At 42.4% G+C, this 17451-nt stretch overlaps 1 protein-coding gene across 1 annotated transcript in view; it reads left to right on the plus strand.

Moving 5' to 3' along the window:
* plxna1b (plexin A1b) overlaps positions 1-17451 on the plus strand; it is a 226067-nt gene that overhangs the window by 48385 nt on the left and 160231 nt on the right. The window contains exon 3 of the mRNA XM_030051792.1: positions 9987-10169. Coding sequence (XP_029907652.1) covers positions 9987-10169 — 183 coding nt within the window. The remainder of the gene's footprint in view (positions 1-9986; positions 10170-17451) is intronic.

A 17451-nucleotide genomic window follows, 5' to 3' on the forward strand; every position in this document is an offset into this window, starting at 1 on the left:
GATAGGTCGTGTTTGGCTAATGTTTGGAGATTTGATTTGAGATGAGGAATTTGTTCATTTTTGCGCAGGATAGACGGTGCATGGGCATCACAGTTGTATCTGTGTGTGTGTGTGTGTGTGTGTGTTTGTGTGTGTGTGTTTGTGTGTATGCATGCACACACATGCATGTTTTGGTGTGTATGTGTGAGACAGCGCACAGTCTCACCCTGTGCTCAAATGTCACTCTGATCTCACCATTAAAGGACAACAGTCAACCTTTGGTGGAAATCCCATGTAGACTGACCCATGCAGCTGTGTGTGTGTGCATATGTGTTGGTGTGTGAGCTGTTTGATTTTTCCCTCGTAGTTTCCCTCTTTGGCTTTCATCTCATCCTTCGATTTCTCTCTTTTTCTGACCTTTCTCTCTCTCTCTCTCTCTCTCTCTCTCTGAGGAGTGTTTAGCTCAACAAATCCACGTCTCCAGCCCAACTCTAATGATACTAATTGTCAGTGTAATTATGTATTGATCTGTGCTCTCAGTGTGTGTGGTGTGCTGCATGCATTATTATCAACAGTAAGCATATGTGGAGGAGGGGTTGTGCTTGCACTGCATATGTCAGTAGTGTGTGTTTGTCTGCGTCTGTGTTTCATTGCTAGGAGAGGTTTTTTCTTTTCTTTTCCATAACCCACATCTGCTTGCAGATTTACTATTTGCCTCCCACAGAGCAGTCAGCTCAGCTCTGCTTCATAGTCATCTGCCCCAGGTGTGTGTGTGTGTGTGTGTGTGTGTGTGTGTGTGTGTGTGTGTGTGTGTTCATATGCTTACACAATGTCACATAACCAGGGAAAATCAACATCTTGAGGCCTCCCTGCATAACCAGCGGGGGCTTCTACAGGTCCTCTTTGAAAAAGTTTAAAGTTGAACCATAAAGTCTAAATGTAAAACCTTAGGCATTATTTCATTTTCGGTGCCATTTAGTCGAAAGTTTATTTTTAGTTGAGTTTCTTTTGGATGTAAATGTGAAATTAGATAGTGCCGCTGACATACTCTTTATATTCAGTGATTATTAGTTGAGGCATTATAAAATGAGCCAGGCCAAACAAGGCAAACACCATGAATTGTGTGGTTTCTACAAAATGACTTGGTTCTATGTTTATTTTTGTAAGATGAAAAAAAAACTTTAGTTACATTACCTGCACTTGCTTACACAAAGTCTGACCACTTTGCATGCCCACTTCTTAAATTAATGCAGAGTGGTGTTATTTCTTACCAGGCATAAACATATTTTGTTTTCAGCACATCTGCCTTAAACATAATTGAATGTCATGCTTCCAAACATTTAATTTAATGTGTTAACTTTTTTATGCTACCCATTTATAGTTTCAGGAATGTTATTAGTTTTACTCAGTCAGCAACAAATTTGTCTCAATTTTAGGTGACATTGAAAAACTCCTGAAAGTCTGAAATCTGTTTTTTTGAGGCAAGTTTTCCAGCGTTGGCCAGTGAGCAGCTGCACTGGAGCAGTTGGAGGTTAGGTACTTTGCTCAAGGGCACCTCAGTGGTGGCTGCTGATGTCGAGAGGAAGGGTGTTGCTCTTTGACTTTCTACACCCACATTCCCCAGCTGGTCTGGGGATTTAAACCGACGACTGTTTGCTCACTGTTTACCTGTGAGTGTGCACTGGCATCATTTCATTTCCAGGATCACGTCTGCTTATTTGCGTGTGTGCATGTGTTTCCCTGTTCGTGTGGATCATTTCCTCTCCGTCTCGTTCTCTGGGAGTGCGGTCTAAATGTGGCGATTGTTTTTGGAAGCAGATTTCTGAAGTGATGCCAACTCCTGTTGAGGTCTGACTGGCTGGCCAGAGTGCACTCAACATAGGAATCATTATCTTGCAGCCTTTGAATATGAGACTGGCACACTGCATTCAAGTCTTTTTTAAAATGATTGATTAAGCAATATCAAGCAAGTTACTTTAGAAAGCGTTTTGAAATAGAAACACAGATAGACAATGTCGCAGACGATGAGGATGAAAGGGTTTTTTTTTTCTTTCCTGTGTGCTTGATATTTGAGTTTTGCTTCAATTTCTGTTTAGATTTCATAAAATATTGCGTAACGCCGTTGCCCCAAGATGTTTCTAATGCATTCTGTTTCCCCCAGTGTCCTCCATGAGACTCTACCACCCAAACACACTCTGTTGTCTCCATGGAGTGAGGTCGCAGTGGCGTCACAGCTGACGCTGGTGACGAGTCTTGTGGGATTTTTAATTCTTAGCATCCCAGTCACATAACACAGAGGTGTGTGTGTGTGTATGTGTGTGCACGCTCGCTTGTTTGTGTGTTTGTTTGTCTGTATGTACATCATGTACAATTGCGTGTTCCATCTACACTAAAATCCCCATGGCCGGAGGTATTTAGTGGTTTGAGAGAGTGGATGGTCTGGAACACTGAAGTAGGAGATTTTCCTAAATTCTCAACTTGAAAATGTGAACCTTGCTCACTTCCATATCCTCTGTAGGTCTTAAAGGAGTAGTCCACCCCAAAATGAATATTCACTCATTAAGAGTTGAACCTCCATTGAGGTTTGAAGGGCCACCAAACACATTTTTCCCTGTTTTTTTAATTTAATTTTTATTTTTAATTTAATTTAATTCAAAACATTTATTTTTATTTTATTTTTTTCTTTCCCTTAATGGTATGTGCTGCATTGGTTAAGTCACCAAGGGCACCCCCAAATTTAAAAGTTAATCTGACCATCTTCTCAAAGCTATAAACAAAACATACATGAGCATAAGTGACAAGATAACTTTTGAATTTACATTTTGGAATGAACTGAAAATGAAATTGTTATGCAGATCAGGCTGTTTTTGGGGTTTTCACTTCCTACAGCGTTCTGGTGGATAACTCAGCTGATGGGCTTTAGGTAACAGTGTGTATTTGAGTGAGCGTGTGTGATGTCTTTGCTGGAGTGTGGGTGTGTGTGTTGCCAGCGTCCCCTGTTGTGTGAGTCATGGCTGTTGTCTGTGCTGTACATTGAAGTGCTGTCATGAAGAGCCAAGCTTTATGCTGCCAGTAATTTACTATGACCAGCCTGTATGGCATCAGGCTGACTTACCTAGGGCTCTAGGTCAACTCTGCTGTGTGTGTGTGTGTGTGTGTGTGTGTGTGTGTGTGTGTGTGAGAGACTGATTCATAGCTTGTTTTGTTCTTGTTCATTTGTTCTGTTCATTCAAATATTAGTGTATGGGACAAAGCCAGGCGTATAGCAGCTCATTGGACAGTGATGTTGACTCACTTTTACACACACACACACACACACACACACACACACTCACGCACACATGCATACACAGTTTGAATCAGAAATGTGCACCTATATACCATCAGACTCTATGTTGCTCCTATGCTAGATGAATCAGCATATAGGCGCACGCACGCACTTACACACACACACACACACACACACGCACACACACACACCACAGCGTTTTCTATGTTTATTCTTGAAGAGACTCCAGCGATGTCTCTTCAAGGTTCAAGGCCCCTGTTGAGATTTGTGGGTAATTTATGAGCTGACTTCTCCCAGAATCCCTCACTCTGGTTGGAACACACACACACACACACACACTAGGTAGATGGCACCTGCATCTGCTCTGTGTGTGTGTGTGTGTGTGTGTGTGTGAGAGAGAGAGAGACTATATTGTAAGAGCCTTTATTTTCTGATTTTCTGATAGGGAAAAAAGGCAGAAAGTGTCTATACAGCAGCAGCTTCTGTTATTTTGATGCCAGTTGGTTTCATAAGTGGTTATCACCTTCTATGCAGAACACCCCCATTCCCCAAAACACACACACACACACACACACACACACACACACACACACACACACACACACACACACACAGCTGTGAATAGCAGCGCTGTGCTGAAATGCCAGGCTATTTTGCCAGTGTATGGAATGTGGCATACTGTATTTACGTACTCCCTTGCTCTCTTGTGTGTTTGAGTTTCTGTGTGTGTGTGTGTGTGTGTGTGTTTGTGTGGGTGTGTGTGGGTCGGTCCACGTGTGCGCATGCCAGAATTAGGTCATTGTGTGCACAAGCATTCCGTGCATCATGTGTCCACTGCCAGTGAAAGACGTTACTTGGCGGCATGTTATGTTTGGATGTGCGGGAATTCAGTGTTTAAGGAGACTGCAGCTTAGAAAGATATGTGAGTGTGTATCGGCTTGATGAGGAGACAGCTGATCGAGGAGAGCTATGTGTGTCTTGCTCTGCGTGCACACGCGCACACACACACACACACACAGATGAGGTTTGTCTTGAAACCATCCTGTCAGCATTAACTCTGGCCTCTTCTCTGTTTCTCACTCCTCTTTCCTCTCTTCAACTCTTTTCCGGCCCCATTATGTAAGACGTTTCTACGTTGTTTTTCCAGGGAAGCATGTTTCCTGTTTATTGTGCAAGGTTTTGCCCAGTTCATTTATATGTTGCTAAATGAATAGACGTTTTTGTAGTCACCATTCTTGTTTTCTCGACACGCTAATAGCCGTAATTCACAGCAACGGATGTCAACAACGCCATGTATGTTCCTCTACATAGACCCACTTTATGTTTCATATGCTTCTCTGAACGGAGGTGACTATCGATGAATTCCACTTGAGGTCGGCTTAATGTGCACCCATACATATTTTCCTGACGTAATGCACTAAAGAAATAGCCATCATAGGGGAGCGATTATTCACCCGTTCCCTTCAGTGCAGGCCCGTGAGTGCACATGCCTGTAATCAGTCAGTGTTATTGTGGGCCGGGGTGTGTGTACACACGTGTTTGGCGCCATATGAATGACTGTATTTCATCGCGTTGCGGTGTGAAGTGGCTAAGGCAGGCCTACCCGAGGGAAACCAGGTTTGGCAAGGGTCCAGCAACCACGAGCACAGACTGCTTCTAGAGAAACCACTCCATATATATGTATATATGTGTGTGTGTGTGTGTATGCACTCCTCATGCATTGTGCTCATAGTATGTAGGCAACATATTTCTCTGTGACCTTGAATACCAGCCGACAGCTCACATGTATACATTCACATCACCAGTGGTTAAGCCAAATAGTTTATAGGAGTTTATATTTGAACCCATTCAAACCTTTTCAAACCCTGTTAAACTGAAAACTCTGTCCTACAGAACGGTGGTTATTATTGTGAGTGCAAAATGTGTTTTACAGTGTTTGACTGTGCCAGGATGGAAAAGTGGCACAAAAATTGAGAAAGGTGGCAGCCTCCAATTCCTGTATGGAGGAAAAACCCTGCGTATGTATTAGCCTATCACAATTTGATTCTTATCATCTTTAAGAGATATAAATATGTGTAACTCTTGTTTCTTTTATAATGTGAATGGTTAAAATACCCCAACAGCAACATAAACAATATTGTTTTTTCCTTCAATAGATTAGTGGTAGGTAATATATCGATATTATATAATATTGATATTGTGATATAAGTGTTGATATCTTTGGGATTTTGAATCTTGTAATAATTTGTTATGGTAGTGTTGTCTTTTCCTGGTTTAAAAGGCTGCATTAAAGTAAAAGGATGTGATTTTTTTTTTTTTTTAGTATTATTATTAAGCTGTTTTAGCTGTTCTATTTGCCTTTACCTGCTTGGTCATCATATCCACGTAATGATTGCTTATCAAAACCTTCCTGTGTGTAAATATTGTGTAAAAGAACCAATATTGTCACAGTACTCTCATAATATCAACATTTTGGTCAGCGATATTGTCATATTTGATGTTGTCTGTGTTGCCCGGCAAACTGTGTATATAAGCATTTGTTTTGGGTGTTTCTGCCTGCAGCCGGCCACGCACAATGTATCACTTCCGTATTTTTGTTTGCCCTGAGGTGTGAGATTGCTGAGAACCAGTGCACTGCCAAATCCACAAATTGACTTCAACAGTACATACACCCCGTTACTCGCGCTGAAATCAAGAAGCGAAAACTCTGCTTCTCCATTTGTGAGCGCCGCCAAAGTCAGTGGAAGAATGTCGGCTTAACTCTTTCATCCCCGGGAGGGCTCTGCAGACCCCCCGTCCTTGAAAACACAGCAGAATGTCAAATGCAATATAAAGCGTTAACCCCTCAGAAACCACGGGGAGGGGAGTCGGTTTTGCATACTGAATTCCATCTGTCGTCCCGGGAGGAGTGTAGTTCCTTAAACTGCAGAAACCACACCAGAATCTCACCCGCATTAAACTGCTTTTCGGCGCCCGGGGACACACGGCTCCTTCTTCCACGCTGCTCCATGCTCTTTAAACTCTCCAGACCTGAGGGAATGCCTCAGTGCCCCAAAGAGACCCACATACAGTGGGGTGCTCTGTGTTTGTTTGTGGTCTTATGTGTGTTTGTGCCTCTGTGTGTGTGTGTGTGTGTCGTGTGTGATAACCTTTTTGACCCTCGGGGCTATGCTATATGGTATTTCGACATTTGCTCCTCTTTACAAGATTGATTAACCCGTTCTAACTCCTTTCCCTGAGGCTCTGACATCACGGGACTGTTCTCTGTGTATGAGTGTATGAATGTGTGTGTGTGTGAGCGAGAGCGAAGAGAAAGAGAGAGAGACTTTAATCCATCCATATTGATGGATTCCTTTCCCATGACTATATCCTTTGAAACCGTTGCCTCTAGTTGTATGTCATATGAAGGCGATGGGAATGTTTTGTTGCTTGTAGCACATATGCGAACATGCACACACACTCCCACACACATAAGATAACAAATGAACTGAATGCTTTGGTTTTATGGAAGTGTGTGTGTGTGTGTGTGTGTGTGTGTGCAAGTTTACCAGCCATCATGTGTGTGTTTGTCTGTCAGCTGTCTTTGTTCCAAGGAGAGAAATTGCCCTCTAGCCATTAGTGCTTACAAAAGAAAGTTGTTTCAGGTAATGGCTGTGTGTGTTCCTGTCTCTCTCTCACTCTCTCTCTCCCCCCTCACACACACACACACACACACACACACACACACACACACACACACACACACACATATTGACACACACATACACACACAAGCAGAAAAGGTTCCATTAAAGTGTCTTTTTTCCTTTCTTTTTTTCATGACTGACAATTGCCTGCAACACAGGGAGGGAGGCAGGGAGAGAAAGATAAACAACTATTCACTACATACAAAATTGACCATGGACTTAATTTTTTTTTTTTTTTTTTTTTCGAAATTTTTAAAAACAATCTCTAACTCATAATGTATATTCTCAGATAGTATTCGCTATCTCACAAAAACATATGTATTATCTGTTCAAACTTATCTACAGTACGTGTAGGACTGATCATTTTATGACTAAGTTTTTCACTGTTTGTTTTTTTCCCTAGTGCCCATTTAATGTCTTAGTAATCATCTTTTTCTTCCCTTCACCGTGACAACACAAACATATACATTTACCCACCAATACAGCAAGTTGAAACTGGAAATTCAGAGTACGAGAGCTCTCTTTGTTAGCTTCAGTTGCTTCAGTTGCTGCTTTCCCTCTCTTTGTGTCGGCGTTTCTCTCTCTTCGTGGTACCCCTGCACGCTCTTTGGGAGGGAGGGCAATGGGGGAGAAGAAGTGGGAGAAAGGAGGAGATGGGGAGCAATTAGGAGGGAGGGGATTGATTGATTGATGGGCAAAGATAGGGAGGTAGTGAGGGATGGAGGGAGGGACCGAGAGAGGGAGGGAGGGAGGGATGGAGGAGATATTGATGTTTGCTTTGTTGCCGTAGCACCTGGAACGGGATGGAGAGTGAGTGTGTTATCTGTTCTCCTGTGTGGATCAATCAGATGATGTAGTGATAAGACCGAGGATTACACTGCCATTTACACACTCCCCAAGCATGTGTGTGTGCGTGTGTGTGTGCGAGTTCCTTCTCATACACACATGCAACTGTTTGCTCCTGTTAACACACATTGACACCGCTCAGTCCCCAGTCTTTACCAGTCAGACGGCGACTCGTGCAGACGTAAACACACACTCTCCGAATCTTCATGTCTTCATGTCACCTTGGTGCCTGGTGAGGAACGCTCCTTTTTGGAAACTATTTTCTCCAAAAGGTCACATGAATTTCATGACCTTTCCTAATAAGGAAAGGTCATACAACTAGTGTAGAATTCCACATCGCGCGGTGTCACCGGTTTCCATGGCAATCAAGTCCCTTGTAACATAACATAATGCAACACAATAGCTGTGTCCCAATTCAGCATCTGCATCTTTCGAAGTCCGGGTCCTCTGAAGTCCGCGGCCTTCGGAGGACCCGGACTTCGGACGAAGTGTCCTCCCCGTCAACCAAATGGGACGGTCTAGCCTTCGGAATATTTCCTGGTCGGGTAACCGCCGTTCCCATGACGACAAACTCCGGAGACAGAAAGATAACGTTTCTTTCCGTCAGACAAGACAGAACAGTAAAGAAAGGGGTTTTGGTTTAACATATATGCCGTTGGATGTTCAAATGAGTAAAAACCGAATATTTTATAATAGTGAAATCTGAATTTAGATGCCGCCGTAGCCATTGGCAAAATTTGCCAGTGGAAAAAGGGAAAATTCACTTGAAATAAGTGAAAATTAGCTAGAAACAAGAGACAAATTTTGCCAATGAAACAAGCAAATTTTCACTTGTTTCAAGCAAATTTTCACTTGAAACAAGAGACAGTTGTCTAAAAACAAGTTACTTCTGAGGTGATCATGTCTTATTTTAAGTGTAATGAGATATTTTGACTAGTAATAAGACATTTTTGACTTGAAATAAGACAAATAATCTTGGTAAGATTTGGGGTTTTTGCAGTGTATAGAGATGGATAATTATTTGGCTTGAAAATACAATGCTTGTATTATCGCCAGAATTTATAATGGTATAAACAATTGCAAAATTCAGAATATGCAGTTATATGAACCACTGTTTCTTTGTTTCACATTGAGTTAAATCAGACACACTCACATGCTCACACACAAAGTCTTTACCCTACTTTTCAGGCAGATGACACATATGTGTATCAGTGTGTATTAGTGTGTGGTGGTGAATAGTTAACATGTCATGCGGTCAGCGGATCGCCCGGGGCGACTGGCCCCCCGTGAGAGTAGAATGTTCTAGAGAGTGTCAGCGGGTCACAGGCGTTGCGGTCCCATCGACGCCGTGACCGAACGCATTACGATGGTCAAAAGGCTTTGCTTGGTGGAATTCTGTCAGCCATAATAGAGGGCGCATTCAAGAGTTTGAACAGCCTGCTTAACACTTTGGATAATCAAATAAAAAGAACTAATTCTGATCTGAAGCTCTTGAGATACGAGTGCACATTCAGATGGCTTTGCTCATTTCAAGATGCCGCTTTAAAATGACGTACGTGATACCATAAAGCAGAATTGTACTATGGATTTTGAATGAAAAGTCTGCTGCATCACATACCGTCTGGTGTCTGCAATCAGCCATTCACCATTTGTGAAAATGTGAAAGCTGCTCTTTGAAAATGATTTCTGCCGTGGAATTGCGGCTCACAATGGAAGGTCAAAGAGTATTTAAGCTATTTTGAAACAAAGGTCAAAGCTGTGACCTTTTTTCAGAATGCAGATATACAATTTGAACAAATCATGTCAAATACCAGTACCTATGTGTAGCATTTTGAAAGCTTTCACAGTAATCAGGCTGCTTAGGCTGAACAATGTGTGATCTGTATTTGTTTTTTCATGTCATTTTTCTATCTTGTCCTTCATCATTTCTCTGCAAACACTTTATCGCACAATAAACACACCAAACCTATGCCCAGAATCTTTTACTTTTGAAGAAAAATGCGCAGTCGCCAAGAGGCACTCATTTCACAGTGTGCCATTGTCATTCTTTCTTGTCATTCAGGCGCCAAGTCAGTTCTATAAAATGACCCGCTGAGAATCTGAACACAGCTTTGTATTGTATTTGTTGCTTTACTGACTCCTGTTGTTTCCCCTCTTCTTCTGTCCCTCTTTCTCTTTCGCCGCAGCCTCTACAGATCGACGATAACTTCTGTGGTCAAGACTTCAACCAGCCCCTGGGTGGGACCAGCACCATCGAGGGCATCCCTCTCTTCATCGACAAAGACGATGGCATGACCTCGGTGGCGGCCTACGACTACCGCGGCAACACTGTGGCCTTCGCTGGAACACGGAACGGCAAGATGAAGAAGGTAGGACCATACATACTGAGTTTTTTCCTCCTCTTTTGTCTCTTTTTATGTCTACGCGTGTGCCTCCTTTCCCCCCAAAGGAATTTCACATGCTGGCTGTGTATCATTTTGCTTAATTTTGGGTGCAATTCTCGAGTAGAATTTGGTGCTGGGCATATTAATTTTAACTTTATGTTACTGAGCAAACCAGCTTTTGTCACTAGTCAAGAGGATATGACTTATTTAGTGACACAATTTTCTTTTTCAGCTGGTGGGTGGTGGTTATCGGGGTTATTGCTTTGTAAATCTAGGTCAAGACGTGAAGAGAGCTGCACTCTAAAAGCCCAGGCTTTGTGCATTCGTACCAAACACTGCGTAGACACTTTTGTACCGGGATTAAACGCAGTCGACACCGATTCTTCCACTGAGCGCCCATTTCCAACAGATAATTCAAGAGCCTCTTAAACCCTGTTCATTTAACAAGCAATATAAAGCAAGTCTCCCGCTGCTCCCTCATCGATTGTCATGTTACTCACGTGGGACATAAAATGTTACTGCTGTGTCCTAATGCCACGTTACAGCCTTGCACCTTTTTTTTAAAGAGCTCGACCTTAATCAATCTAAGTCTCAGAGTGGCGAAAGGCTGGTGTCGCTGTTTTTTTTTTTTTTTTTTTTCGGTGAACTGTCCAACACTGACAAATGCAAATGAATCGTTGAAGGAAGCACAGAGAGGGGTGATGGATGGATGGAGCTTTCAGCCTCCTGTCTTCTCTTTTCACTTGACCTTCCTTCCATCTTCTGTGTTTCTCTTTTGCTCTCAAGCCAGCTCTAAATACTGTTTGATGTGATCTTTCTCGCTTTAAGTTTACGAGTTACGAGCAAATTTCTTAATCTTTTATACCTGTGCCCACATTGGCATGCACGTTTAGAAATTTTTGTGATCCAGTGTTTGTATCCTGGCTGGTGGAAGAAAAGAGGTAGGAGAGGAAGGCATGTCATCTACACTCATGATATAAAGACAGCTCTCTGACTTAATATTTTTGGCTTGTGCATAGCCTTAATCTTTGTGATCATGTGTTTGTTGGATGTACGCTATTGAAACACTGTATGCCATAATTATAATTATTTTGGTGCAATATGATTGTTGTGTGCATAACTTTGTGTTTGTGTCTGTGTGTCAAGGCTTTGCGGCTGTGTATGTCTGTGCTGAGGAAAAAAAAAATCCTCTGATTAATTGTGATCTTAATGTGCAAAATCCAATATCTTTTCATAAAATCCCTACATCAGTCTTTTAATTTATGGCTTTTTTTAGTGGATTTTTGCAAAATATTACTTTTAGGGTCTCATCCTGTCCTGCAGATATTGTCCGATGAACGACTAGCCTACAGACACTCAGTGGGCCAAATTACATGTTACCTGTGTGTGTGTGTGTGTGTGTGTGTGTGTGTGTGTGAGTGAGTGTGTGTTAGTGTTTTACCAATCCAGTGTGTGGAGGACAGAGCTCACAGGGTTGATGGTGGCTCATTGGAATTCAATTCATTCCCTCTGCTCTGCTCAAGACCTGTCATCCATTCAGTATTATGAATGTATAATCAGTGTGTGTGTGTGTGTGTGTGTGTGTGTGTGTGTGTGTGTGTGTGTGTGTATGTGTGGTCGTGCATGTGTGCAGTGTTTGTGTATTTATCACTTACTGTATACTGTACATAATGCTGTGTGCGCTCGTGATCACATGGATTTAGTGTGTGTGTGTGTGTGTGTGTGTGTAAGGCAGAGAGATGGCACACAATACAATGTTGACTAAGATTCAGGGCTGTGCATTTGTCAAAGTGACACCCATTCAGTTAGCTTGGCAACAGCCCCTTTATTTATTTAGCTACTCTCACATGCCTTTTCTCCTGCTCTATAATGCACACTAGTCAAGGTGTGTGTGTGTGTGTGCATGTGTGCATGTGTGTGTGCGCACAACATCAGCCTGGAAACCAGTGCAAGGTTGTTTGGGTATGCTACACTTACGTGAGTGTTCGCACATATGTGTGTGTGTGTGTGTGTGTGTGTGTGATAACAGAGTCAGGGAGGCGGCGGTGCTGCCGGCTGCCTTATGTTTTACACAGCAAAACACAAGGTCTGGAAAACATGCTATTTATACAGAGTGGACGACACGTAGAGGAGCCAGACAGTGGACCACACATGCTGACCACACGCTTACACCACTGCCCGTCTGTGTCCTGTTAAAAAAAAAAAAAAAAAAATTGGAAGGAAAAATGAGAGTGAGGATAAGAGAGAGACTGACCAGAAACAACAAAAAAATAGGAAGAGAGAGAGTGTGAATTAGTAGCATGTGATAGCACACTCAGTCTCATTTTGATACATCTATCGTGCTGTGAAATTGGGAATAGGCTCCCTCTTGTCCTCTGGTGTATTGCGTGTGTGTGTGTGCTGATAATATGTTATTAGGTTGGGAGTAAAGGTTTCTTCAGGATGTGTCTGCATCTCAGTGTATGTGTTCTGTGTGTTCTGTGTGTGCGCATGCTCCTTGTCTTCAATAGTTCTGTGTGAGTCCATACAGGTCGCTCTCTGGAGAACTCTGGTGTTGAACGCTGTTTATATAGCCATACCTCAGGGTATGGGAGGAGAGAGAGAGCGAGCGAGAGCGAGGGTGATAGACAAAAAATGATGGTTGGATGGATGAAAAGGCTTCAGGGACCCAGCTCTCTAGAGTGTTGCGCAATCACAGTTTGAGAGAAAAGAGAGGGAATTGATTTAGGGGATTCAGGAAAGGCAAGGCACTCCATCTGCAGGTACAAGAAACAAAGGAAAATGCCTTTATGATTGTGGCTACACTGTTAAAAATAAACAGCCAGTGTGTTGAGTGTATGCTTCCATTGCATTAACCTTTGCTCATGATGCACTTCATTGATAGACCTGTCCTCCAGTGAACATTACAGGGTTTTTTTTTGCATGTCAAAGAGGTCTTCAAACAAAACCACACACTCTGTGAGCATAAAATCTGTATAGAATTGTATATAGTGTTTATAATCTGTAGATAGCATTGTGAAGTGGGCAGGGTTATGATGGGGTGGCCAGGGCTCTGGTAAGTAAAAATTGATTTTCCAAAGTGCTGTTCTGTGTGGAGTTTGCATGTTCATGTTTCATTGACAAAAAAATATAAAGCTACAAGACATTCTGTGATTGTTTTAGCAACTATGCTGCAGTGTTTTGTTCTGTGATTGCAACCACCCCTCAAGAATAGTGTAATGTTGGATATATTTGAATAATTTTCACAGCCTTACCACGTATCCATAGAAACAGCCACTGAGGCTTATGGCTACCTGAGTATATTGTGCCATTTGATATCAAGCCACCCCATGAACAAAAAGTTGTAACATTTAGAAGCAGTGACCATAACATAACCCTGTAAATCAAAGAAGATTCCTGTTTTCTGCATAGAGTAATGGTGTGGTTATCCTTAAACATAAAACTCCAAATGGGGAAAAACAATGGGGAAAATACTTTTCTACTCTTACTTAACCTCCCTCTCAGATTCTGTACTGGTATTTTTGGATGTTTGTTATCTTTTGCAGCAGGGCAGACAGACTTGAGAAACACTGCGATACCTTGTATAATTCATACTTAGTCTATTTTTAACTATATGACTCGTTTGGCTCACCCTCTCAAGGTTGTCCTGAGCAACAAGACAGTGGCATAAACAACATGCTTAATGCACTAATGAAATCCCTCTGCGCTCTATCAGCCGCACGCACGGAGAAGAAGCTTTTACTAATGAGGCCTGATGTGATGGGACACGGATAGGAGAGATGGAGGGAGAATTAAGAGAGACAGACAGAGAGATGTCGAGGAGAGAGAGAGAGAGAGAGAGGGCAGATAGAGAGAAGAGTGAGAGGATGAAGAGGAGGAGGAGAAGAGGGAAGTAATGAGGAGAGGTGACATCCACCAGTGTGATTAGCTAATTCCAGTGGTCATCTGGATGCTGCTGTGGTCAAGGACACAGTGGTGGACTGGCCGTCGACTGCACTCAATATTTAGGATTAAAAAGCTCCATTCTCTCTGACTGTTTCATTATCCCTCTCTGCTTGGCTCGGTCTCTCCGCCTCTGTTCACTTGTCTGTCAGCACGCCAACTTTACATACCTTATATTGAGCTCCTCTCTCTTTTCCGTCCCTTCCCGGCCAAAGAAACACCTGGGGTTTTTGAACAATATTGTGTGTGTGTGTGTGTGTGTGTGTGTGTGTGTTTGGGCGGTTCCCCTGGCCTCAGATGCTACATCTGTCAGTGTAGTCCAGCAGTCAACAGATGGACATTTTTGTGAATCTTAGGCTGGTTTCAGACATCCGCAAAAATATTTGTTTTCCCTTAAATGTGACACAGATCTGATACAAGTGCGAATAACAAAAAAAACAAAACAAAACACATTGAATATGACATTTTCAATTCAGATGTGGGCCACTTTCATATGGGCTTCTAAATCAGACATGTACCTAATTCCTGCTGATGTGACGGCTGTGTGAGCACTCAGATTAGTGTTGTTGTTTTTTTTTTCCACTGAGCATGCTCACATCAGAGCGTCATTATTCATTCACTGTCAGCAGTGATGGGTCAAAACAAAATATGGAGGACAGCAGCACCAACGGCAGGGAGCCAGGAGGTTGCATATTCAATAGATATACTGGAAGATGCCTCAGTCAAAGCCCTTCTTTGTCTTCCTGCCCTCAGCCTGAACAGCTGACGGACTGCCACCACACCACTGTTTTCACAGCAAACAATTCATGAAATGATTGCCTGCACCACAGTTTTATTAATTGTGATGACGGACTGTCGTGCCAATGACATTTTTTTGTTGTTCAGCAGCATGCTTGTTGTAAATGTGGGGTCATTAGCAGACATCTGTCCACACTGATGTCCGATACGGGTCACATACCAAGATGAATGGGAACAGTCAATTCACAAAGATCAGATCTGGGGGGAAAAAAAAAAAAATCTGAATTGTGTCACGTTCAGCCTCTGTGCAAATGCAGGCTTAATACTTTACATCAGGAGTTTTCAAACTTTTCCATGCTGCATACCACCAAGTTGACTTTAATTAAGCTGCAGACCTCCATTTGAAGTGATTTTGCCCTAAGCATCCTCATATGAAAAGATATTCTGGTGTGTGTTGAGTATTAAATTGTTTAGATGTCATTGAACACTGATAAATAGTCAAAGTCATTCAAAGTCAGTTTTTTGCAGTGTAACGGTTTCTATTAAATTATAGTGAAATTAAACTATTACTCATTTTAACCTTCTGTTCTTGAGGGGCGGAGGGTCCCTGGGTGCCACTTTAGAAACCACTGCTTTAGGCGACTCCTCTTTGGGCCACTTCTGCATGTTAAGGGACTGTTAAGCACACACAATGGAACGGCATGCATCATGACACACACACACACGCATGCACACTCTCCCACTAGGTGGTCTGAGGACATTTTGACAGAAGAGAGGATCCCAGTGGATAACCCCATACCGTTTGTAAGAGCCCGTCTTTGATACGGCATGCACGCACACACACATACACACACATGCACACTCACATGGGTTAGCATTCTTCAGCTGGGCCCTCCATCGGGGGCCGATGTGAGCCATCTGCTATTTGCATGTGGCCAGTGTGCCAGGTGGTAGGTGCCCCCATGCCCGCTGTGTGCCCATTGTGGCTGTGCCAGGCTCAGGTGGGTGGGTGGAGGGCTGATACCCAGTGCCCATTCATCTGATCGGGGCATCAATGGAGCGAACCCAGGGCTGAGGATGACACACAGGACAGATGATTACAGTGCAAGAATAGATTAATTGGCTTGTGAGAGTAAAACAAGCAAATAGGAAATGAAGTCATTAGTAAAAGCAGACATGAGGGATAGTTGATCATAGCGGTGTAACAGTACAACAAAATGGCATATGTTACAGTTGGATGGGCACCCAAGTGGTTAGTGCGTGTTTCATGACTGAAAGGTCACAAGTTGGGCCAGGGGATATGTAAGAAATTATATATCCTGATTTAAAAAAGGGTTGATCTCCAGTGTTGTTATACCAAATACAATACTGATGCTTGATCATTGAAATCCGAAAGTAATAAAATTGATAGTGTAGGTTCATCATCAATAAACACAGCAATTTCTACATTTCTTATGCAAACTTGGCAACTACGTCCATATGTATTTCATGATAAGGTAGCTGCATTAGAGAGCCCAGTTGACATTTTGGTTTAATACCAAATCCAAACTGCAACTCAAATGATATTCCCTAAACTGTGGCGCATGTCATTTTGCTGGACATTTGAGTTTATATATGCTCTCTTTATGTATCTATGTACATGTATCTTTCATTCAGGCAACCAAATTGTTGTCGTGATGTTATGATATTGGAATTTTCTTCACGATATGGCCCCAATTAAGGGCAATATATCACTCCTGCATTCTAAACTATATAAATATATAATAGGGCCTCATTTATGAAAGAGGCCTTATGAACAATTGTTACGCTTTTCATCAAATCCAAGACGCAGTTTGGATATATGATCAATATATCTTGACATCAAATACTATACATTTGTTCTCTGATTTCATTTGATGAAAAGCTGCTTTGACCCATCATTAAAACCATAAAACCATATGTACATGATTTTGAAGTCATATTTCTTTGATTGCGCGTGTTTGTATAATGGCAGAAACTCAAAGAACGCGTCAACTAATGAAGCCCAGAAACTTGTTTTCATAAGACGAGACCTTTTTTTTATATGTGTGTGCTTTTAACGGTAACTAGGTTGGTCACTTGGCATTCTAGGGGTTAATAAAAAGTGACATCTTGTCATTTATGTATGTATATTGCAGGGTGTACATGTTGATAAATTCCACTGGGACTGCTGGTGTCACCATCAGGAGAGTGTGTCACAGCCTAATTGACTGATCATTGTTATTCCAGTGGTGCATAATGCAGCCCTGTCAAACTCGGTGTGTGTGTGTGTGTGTGTGTGTGTGTGTGTGTGTGTGTGTGTGTGTGTGTGTGTGTGTGTGTGTTGCATCTAAACGTCCCTGTCCACATCTCAGCCTTTACAGATGGGTCCTCCAGCCTAATAGATGCGCACACGCACACACACACACACACACACACACACACACACACACACACACATTGGGAGGGCTGTTGAAACAGAGAGGGCGGAATGAATCTGGAAGAAATTTTTGTGTGCTTGTATTTGTGTTGGTGTGTGTTTATTTGTGTCCCCTTGGAGGAGAAAATAGGGCTACTCAGCCTGGCAACC

This window comes from Myripristis murdjan, chromosome 5 (assembly GCF_902150065.1).
Source record: "Myripristis murdjan chromosome 5, fMyrMur1.1, whole genome shotgun sequence".
In the NCBI taxonomy this organism is placed as follows: Eukaryota; Metazoa; Chordata; class Actinopteri; order Holocentriformes; family Holocentridae; genus Myripristis; species Myripristis murdjan.